Below are 8,085 nucleotides of genomic sequence, written 5' to 3' on the forward strand. Positions count from 1 at the left end.
AAACAGCAACATGACTGCAGCATCTCGCATTACCTTGTTAGTACTAGGTATAAGAGTATTGATGATAATTTTATTGATTTATTCCTAAATAGTTTGCTTCTGCTTATATGAAGTTTCTGATGGTCAAGCTGCTGACAGGACTACTTATGGAAATGATTTCTACATTGGAATTTTTAGAGCTACCTGGTCTTGGCGCAACGGTTTGAATATCAGCACACTCTCCACTCAGTTGGTTAACTTTACAATAGATACAGAAATAGGATGGAATTATACTGGGAATGTATCTGTTTATGAACCAGTCACAGTGTATTTACCCAGTGTTCTTGAACCACTCCACGCTAATTACTCTGAGAGACACAAAGGAATACATGTTCATTCTGATTCTCCAATATCTGTTATTGTCTCTATGACAGAATATGAATTTAGTGGTGAATACTTAGCATATCCATACATTGATCTAGGACAACAGCGATATGAATACTATGTTGTATCTGCTAGTGCATCAAGTAATATTTGGATTGGATTTCAAAGTATGTTTCTTTTAGTCGGTAATGAGAATGATACTACAATAACTATCACTCCTACTCAAATTATTGAAGTCCCAGTTGATCCACAAGATCCTAATAGTACACTAGTAGCAGTTGGACCTGGAAATACTCACACCATTACACTGCATCAAATGCAAACACTAGCTATTGGGACATCAACTAGGGACTTGACTGGCACTGCTATCACCTCTGATAAACCATTGACAGTCATTAGTGGACATCAATGTGGTACTCTCTCAGATGAACTTCCAGAGCAGCAGGAAGCACAGCAGTTGAGTTCGGGGTGGGGGTCATGGCTCTGGCTGGGTTGGACCGGGTGGTGTGACTACCTTGTGGAGCAGATCCCTCCAACAGTGACATGGGGTAAAAGGTTTCTCATTGTTCCATTTCCCAATGGAACAATTCATCATTACAATAAGATAATTGCTTCAGCTCATGATACAACAGTTACACAAACCTGTAATGGCTCAATAGTAGCAGATATCACTCTATCATCACCAGGTGATTGGAATTCTGAAGAATGGAACATAACGTATGACCCAAGAGCATATTGTGTCATTGAATCAGATAAACCTATTCTTGTAATGCAGTTTAGTGCTGAAGGTTATATCAGTCATGTAAATGCATCATATTTCAGTTTTGTTATGAGTATAGTCCCCTCAGTTAAACAATACATCAATACTGTTCTGTATTCACCTGTCACAAAACATTATTTTTTCTATCATATCTCATTTCATTATGTTCACATCACAACAACTGATACTTCATCTGTACTACTTGATGGTGTACCATATAACTGGACTTGGTATCCTATTACAAATCAAAATGGCAATACTGTCGGATATGGTACTATTCATAAATTTTCAGATGTTAATCCTCATGTGTTGCAACACACTAATTCATCTGCTGGCCTTAGTGTTACTGCTTATGGAAGCAATACCTATGATTGGCATTATGATCTCGATGCTTATGCCCTTTTATTAGGAATGAAATTAAATGTCATAGGAATTAATGGTTAGTACCATACTTAAGTTTTGTAATTATAATATTTTTTTAGAAATTATCCATTTGAGTCCATGGTATGGTCATATTTTTGGTGGTGTGCCAGTCATACTAACAGTTCCTGAATACATTAAAGAAGAACTAACCATCACATGTCAGTTCCATGATATTGAAGTAAGAGGTTTCCTTGTTAGTCCTTATCAAGTTTTATGCATCACTCCTCAACTGAATGTAACTGGAAGAGCTCCTGTACAGTTAAAGCATCAATTTAAACCTTATGGATATAATTCTTCATTTTACTCTCGTAAGTAAAGTAGATCTATTTTTGCTACATTATTGTTATCTCTATTACTGTAGAGTCTATTGAACATGAATATAAAGTAAATATCATATCTAATGATCTATTAATACATGCACAAGATACCATTACACTAACATGGATCCCAACTAGCTTCTCTGAAAGTACAGGAACTGTTAATACAGCAAATCTTTGCATTAATATCAAACTACACATCTTTACTAACAATTCTGTTCATCAAGTTAATGAATTAGCCAGCAATATAAGCAATAATGGCTCTTGCACTGTTAGTATACCAACTGTATCACATTCATCAGCACAAATTGTTTACCCAGCTATCATTTCTATTGAAGCTATAGGAAACAATCATCAAAATCCAATACTTTATGATAATGCTGAGGGTACAGTAAAACAATGGACTGATATGATATGGATTTCAAATATTGATAAATTTGTTGCTGAATGCAAAACATGGTCAACTATTGAACATCCTACAGTTGGTGAGGCATTACTGTCAGTTGTACGTTCGGAGGTTCCTTGTCCACCAACTATTGATCAAGCAAGAACTATTAACAGTGGATTGATACAAAATACTAACAATAAACTAGTGAGGTTTCTTCATCCTAATGCTGACAAATGTTACCATCAACAAACAACAGTCAGGTAAAACATCATTCATACCATGAAAGTGTATTTCCTCCTATATATAAGTTGTTAGTTCACCATTATGAATACATGCAATGAATTATGCTATTAATTTCTAGGACCCAAGGATCAAGTAATGAATGTTGTTATGATACCAGTGGTCAGTTAATTATTGGTCCCACAAGTGGTGGCTCTGTCGACAAAGCATCTCCTATTGGCAGTGATTCATCAAACTATTTGAGCAGTTTATTAAGTCACCAACAAGAAGATATTCTGCCTTATATTCATTGCTGTAAAGGATCAATGACTAATTGCAATGAATACTATAAAAGACGACCATCAGACAATGGTACTGCATATGTCCCTCCAATACCAGGTATGTTAACAATAATACAATCAATTATAACTGAATAATATATACAGCTTGGACCATTGGTGATCCTCATATCATAACTCTTGATCAATACAAATACACATTCAATGGAAAAGGAGAGTTCATTCTCATTGAAACTGATGATGAATCTTTCACATTGCAAGGAAGGATGATGGAGACACAAAATGGAACGGCTTCTGTCTTTACTGCTGTTGTAGCTAAGACAAATGATTCCAGTGGAGTTCAGTTTGAAATAAAAGTAAAGTATAGTATAACCTCTTTTGTCTGTTTGGTAAATGGAGAGGAAATTGATTTTAGTGAAATAAAGAGTCAAGAATTTGATGATGTTACTGTTTATGAGACAAGCAATAACACTTTTGGTGCTACATTCACTAATGGAGCCTATTTACAAGCTCAGGAGCAGAATGGATTCATCTCTCTAATAACAGTTGGATTACCTAAAAGCTTCTACAACAGGACACGTGGACTAATGGGCATATTCAATGGAGATATGGATGATGATATGACACCAAAAGGAGACACTGAGCCATTACCACTAAACTCCACATTACAAACTATTCATGAAAGCTTTGGCATCACATGTAAGGCATAATGATATAACAATATTTACTTTATTCACATCTAGGGATTATCGGTGATCCAAGTGACAGCCTTTTTATTTATGATTTTCCAAAGAGGTGGTCAACATATTACGATCCATCATTCACTCCTGTTTATGAACCAGTGTTCACTGATCCCAATTTAGAAGAGAAAGCAAATGAAATTTGTGGTAATGATGATTTCTGTAAGTTTGATATAGCAGCTACTGGAAGAACTGAGATCGGAGAAGCAACACTCAATGGAGGCAAAATATTTGATGCAATTGTAAATCTATCTCAGCCAAGTAATTTTATTATCAAGATTCATATTAAATATTCCTTTTAGTTATTTGTGATCCACCTTGTGTCCATGGTGCATGTGTAAGCACTGATGTGTGTGCTTGTGGAGAAGGTTATGAAGGAAGCACTTGTGATTCAATAGGTACTAATTTCATGATCATGAATATATTCAGATAATTTCATAAATTTCAATACATATAGTTACCACAGAATGTGTACAGAATCCATGCAATGGTGGTGGCTGTCAGTATCATGCAGGTAGCTACATATGTACGTGTCTGTCTGGATTGACTGGAGACTTTTGTGAAGAAAATAGTGAGTACAAACTTATTTTAAACATTTGTTATCATTTGCAAATAATTCTAGTTCCTACTACAACCTCAGTTCCTACTACAACCCCAGTTCCTACTGCAACCCCAGTTCCTACTACAACCCCAGTTCCTACTGCAACAGTTGATGCTACTGATACTGCTAATATTGGTCTAGTTGTTGGATTGACTGTTGGGATATTGATTCCTCTTGTCATTGTGACAATCATTGCTATTATTGTTGTGGTACTTGTGATTGTTCGACGTAAAAGAAACAAAAAGGAAAGTGAGAAAAAATATACTGATCAACAAGAAATGAAAGAGGTGCCAGAAAATGTGTACAAACAATAGATAACCTACTGCTTGATACACAACTAAAAATATAACTTGCTGTCATTAGTTAATTTAGTTAGTTGCTGCATTGATACTCTTTTATGCTGTTTTTTTATTAGATAGTTTCATTTTGTAAATTGTTTTGTAGCTATCAGTTTTTAAATATAATTATCGCGACACAAAAAATTAAATAGAAAATGATTCATATATAAAACTATCTATATCTGATTTTTCTACCAGAAAGCTCTTCAAATCTTGTACAAGACTTAGGAACTTCCTTTTTACCTAAAAATACATAAATAAATAAATAAATAAACAAATATATAATAATAATAATAATAATAATAAATAATAATAATAAAATTGAATACCTTTTCGCCAAAACATGTCCTGTGAGCATTGGTCTCTGTAATGATCAATGTAATCTTGCAATACCATCTTCTCAATTTGCCTCTTCTGGTGATTCTTAGGATAATCAGTATTAAAAGATTTCTGAGAGTAAGAAATAATAATAATTTTACAATAATTATGTCCCTCACTTGGACATAATAAATTAATTTGTGCTTTGTTGTTTCTTTCCTTACAGAGTAAGAACTAAAAGGTCGCATTTTAAATTAGTAAAAATATAATATTTTAGCCACTTAATAAAAGGTTTGAGACTAACCCTGCTTGCTGTAAGGAGTAAGGAGGAGAAGAAGAGAATATAAATGACATAACAAAGACTAGCAGAGGGAAAGCAAAGAGCAGGAGGAAAAACGAGGAACCACGTTGCTATGATAATAATAAAATAAAACACACAATCGCCTGTAAGGTTCTCTAATACTTCTGTAGCATCTGTCTGAAAGTAGTGATGAGATCGATGAGGGCGATGATGATGATGATGATGTTGCCTTCTCATGTCAAACAAGTTACCACCATAGAAGAAGACTAAAACGATAAAAGATGGATTCAACTTCATCACTTGATTTTAAGCAATGAAAATCGTTTAAAGTTAAAGTACAGTTCTTTACCGTTACGAGTATTAAATGGGTCACCTCCAAACATCTGTCTAAAGAGGTCAAACTCAAAGTCATCGGTAAAATGAAAGCCGTGATTGATCCTATGGTTGGGACCTTCCTCTCCAAACCGATCGTAATTGCTCTTCTTGTCAGGATCACTTAGTACATGATATGCTTTACTGATTTCTAAAACAATAACAAAAATGATAAACAACCTAAGACAAACGTCACAATAACAAAAACAAAAGGAGTGATAGCAATATAAAAATTGATATACAATTATCATTATCTCACTTTTAAAAGCTTCATCTGCTTTAGGTGCGTTATTCTTGTCTGGATGAAACTGCAATGCTAACTAAAAAAATAAAATAAATATAGCATCAGATAAAATTCTCTTTTTAGCAAGAGGGTCATGAAGATGAGTATGAATACCTTCTTGTATTGTTTCTTGAGTTCCGAGTCAGTACAGTCTCGTGAGACTCCAAGTATGTCGTAATAATCCTTACACTTTAATATCCTTTATATGGAGGAGTACATGATGAACGCTATTCTTTAATTCACTAACTTATTAACAGCTTCTTTCTGATCCTCAGTGTATTTAGGCTCTTCATCTGTGACATTACGACAAAATGAAGAGGAAATAGTATACAAGTATCGTTACCATTTGTTGGTGTTTCAGTAGTATCTGGTTGAGGATTCGGTCTACTAGCATTCGGTTGAGGCTTATCTTCACTATTTGTACAATGGTCTGTGATTTTTTGAATTAATTCTTCAAAAAATTAATTACAATTTTATAGCATTTAGTTAAACTATATTGTTACCATCAGCTTCTTCTGTAGCGAACATTTTCTTTGACTTATTCGCGAATCTCCTTGCCTTGTTCATATCCCCGGCTTTAAAAGCTTCCCTTGCTTTCTTTAAGCACTGTAAAGCCTCATCCTTGTTGGCCTCCATTTTAGCCTCAAAAATCAAGTTTACAAAGGGTTAAAAATGAAAGGGTTAAATATTATCACTGTATAGTAGTGCATACACAATTATTAATAATGCACAAAAATGATCACAACATGTAATAAAGAGAAAAGAAAAGAGGTTACTGATAAAAATATATTTATACGCAAGGAGAGTCTGATATTTCAAGATAAGGATCAGTCGTATTAGCCTGCATCAATAAAGGACCATAAAATGCTCCGTAATATTCTGACTGGTCAGCTGGGCCAACCGCCTGAACTGCTATCAGTAAGAAATCAACTAACTGACCAATAAAGAAGAAACCGACTGTACATAACTTCAATAAACCTTGAATGAGAAAGAGAGAGAGAACTCTAATAAAATTAAATTGGTTAAAATTACATTAACTTGTATGTAGACATGCAAGATTTATAGACAAAAATAATCCAAAAAACATAAAATGATGATGGTAATGTACATGTATTATGTATCATACCTATAGCAGGGTAGCCCAAATAAAACCTGTCGATACCAAACATGCCAAGAAACAACGAGAGACCAACGGCAACAAAATAATTGTATCTCCTACCATTACTGATCAGAAAGAAGAGGGAGAGAGGAGAAAAGAGGGAAAGAACAAGTAATAATAATAATACACATAATTTTTCAATTTTGATTGGAATCAGCTCAAATTATTAATTGAGAATTCTCTTGGAGTCATTTATGACAAAGTTTGGGCAAAGCATAGGGTCTTGTTAATTGAATTTTTACAATTTTTTTAAGTTACTCAAAAATTGGGTAAAATTCCCTGTACTATAGTACGGGGCCGCTGGCCAAATTTCATCAAAAATGACTAGGAGAGAATTCTGCATTTTTATAATTTATTCTGATGTATATACATGTACTTATGTTGTGTAGGTTTGAGTTCATTCCGATCAAAATTGGATTTTTTAATGAATTTTTTAAGTTGCTCAAAAATTGGGCTAAAGTCCCTGTACTATAGTACAGGGTCGCTGGCCAAATTTCATCAAAAATGACTAGGAGAGAATTCTGCATTTTTATAATTTATTCTGATGCATATACATGTACTTATGTTGTGTAGAAAGTTTGAACTGATTCCGATCAAATTTAGATTTTTTACAAATTTTTAAAGTTGCTCAAAAATCTAGCAAAAATTCCAAATTTAAAAAGAGATGTCTCTATTTTTATAATTTTTTCTTATACCACACATGTAACTAGACTAAATGTTTGTGTTTCTTGATGAAGTCAAGTAATGGCGCTGTTACTTACACATATCTACATGTTTCTTCTTTACAAAACACGACTTCATCAAAATCATTGACACTAGACACATTAGCACCAGTACAAGTTACATTAGGAGCAGCATAACAAGGCAATAGGACCGTGCCATTGGGCCTACAACCAGAGACAGACTGAGTATCCGTATCAATACTAGGAGGAGAACAATAATATCTACATAGTGAGGAGTTAAAGGAATAAAAACTGGAATAAAAGGAGAGTCTAGTTTACTGCTGTGTACAACTAGTATAGGATACTGTCCTGGTAATAGTGAACGACTACACACTTCTTGTGTCTCTGGAAGAGAAGTACAATACGTGGCAGTGGCGGTAGATACTAGAAGAAGAAATAAAAGGAGACACAAAAGAAATGTAGACTTTGCAGACGCCATTTCAAAGGGCGGGGCAACAATGCAAAAGGCGTGGTTTGGCTAA

At 34.2% G+C, this 8,085-nt stretch overlaps 3 protein-coding genes across 3 annotated transcripts; 1 reads left to right on the forward strand and 2 right to left on the reverse strand.

The window, feature by feature from the left end:
• Positions 1-1,920: 1,920 nt before the first annotated feature.
• LOC109585290 (sushi domain-containing protein 2-like) lies at positions 1,921-4,574 on the forward strand. Its single transcript, XM_020001292.1, has 7 exons — positions 1,921-2,511; positions 2,613-2,869; positions 2,917-3,468; positions 3,513-3,770; positions 3,812-3,907; positions 3,967-4,080; positions 4,204-4,574. Exons 1-7 carry the CDS (start codon positions 2,273-2,275, stop codon positions 4,422-4,424), a joined length of 1,737 nt encoding a protein of 578 aa, XP_019856851.1. The 5' UTR covers positions 1,921-2,272; the 3' UTR covers positions 4,425-4,574.
• LOC100636088 (dnaJ homolog subfamily B member 14-like) lies at positions 4,535-6,378 on the reverse strand. Its single transcript, XM_003389348.3, has 11 exons — positions 6,226-6,378; positions 6,066-6,173; positions 5,970-6,015; positions 5,837-5,921; positions 5,699-5,759; positions 5,417-5,590; positions 5,230-5,333; positions 5,071-5,177; positions 4,946-5,000; positions 4,778-4,898; positions 4,535-4,691 (listed from the first exon to the last, which is right to left on the reverse strand). The coding sequence occupies exons 1-11, from the start codon at positions 6,356-6,358 to the stop codon at positions 4,621-4,623; spliced, it is 1,065 nt and encodes a 354-aa protein (XP_003389396.1). The 5' UTR covers positions 6,359-6,378; the 3' UTR covers positions 4,535-4,620.
• A 10-nt stretch (positions 6,379-6,388) lies between these two features.
• On the reverse strand, positions 6,389-8,068 carry LOC105314139 (TM2 domain-containing protein 1-like). The gene is made up of 4 exons (XM_011408124.2): positions 7,909-8,068; positions 7,643-7,825; positions 6,849-6,946; positions 6,389-6,700 (listed from the first exon to the last, which is right to left on the reverse strand). The coding sequence occupies exons 1-4, from the start codon at positions 8,040-8,042 to the stop codon at positions 6,513-6,515; spliced, it is 603 nt and encodes a 200-aa protein (XP_011406426.1). The 5' UTR covers positions 8,043-8,068; the 3' UTR covers positions 6,389-6,512.
• Positions 8,069-8,085: the final 17 nt, after the last annotated feature.

Source organism: Amphimedon queenslandica, unplaced genomic scaffold (genome assembly GCF_000090795.2).
Source record: "Amphimedon queenslandica unplaced genomic scaffold, v1.1 AMPQUscaffold_13091, whole genome shotgun sequence".
Taxonomy (NCBI): domain Eukaryota; kingdom Metazoa; phylum Porifera; class Demospongiae; order Haplosclerida; family Niphatidae; genus Amphimedon; species Amphimedon queenslandica.

Coding starts and splice junctions, on each gene's coding strand:
- LOC109585290 (XM_020001292.1), top strand. CDS start 2,273: ATGATATGGATTTCAAATATTGATAAATTTGTTGCTGAATGCAAAACA. Junction 2,870..2,916: donor ATATGTCCCTCCAATACCAG/GTATGTTAACAA, acceptor TAATATATACAG/CTTGGACCATTGGTGATCCT. Junction 3,908..3,966: donor AAGCACTTGTGATTCAATAG/GTACTAATTTCA, acceptor CAATACATATAG/TTACCACAGAATGTGTACAG.
- LOC100636088 (XM_003389348.3), bottom strand. CDS start 6,358: ATGGAGGCCAACAAGGATGAGGCTTTACAGTGCTTAAAGAAAGCAAGG. Junction 5,760..5,836: donor TCAAGAAACAATACAAGAAG/GTATTCATACTC, acceptor TTATTTTTTTAG/TTAGCATTGCAGTTTCATCC. Junction 5,001..5,070: donor TACTCCTTACAGCAAGCAGG/GTTAGTCTCAAA, acceptor GCGACCTTTTAG/TTCTTACTCTGTAAGGAAAG.
- LOC105314139 (XM_011408124.2), bottom strand. CDS start 8,042: ATGGCGTCTGCAAAGTCTACATTTCTTTTGTGTCTCCTTTTATTTCTT. Junction 6,947..7,642: donor GAAGAAACATGTAGATATGT/GTAAGTAACAGC, acceptor CTTTCTGATCAG/TAATGGTAGGAGATACAATT. Junction 6,701..6,848: donor TTTGGGCTACCCTGCTATAG/GTATGATACATA, acceptor TTCTCATTCAAG/GTTTATTGAAGTTATGTACA.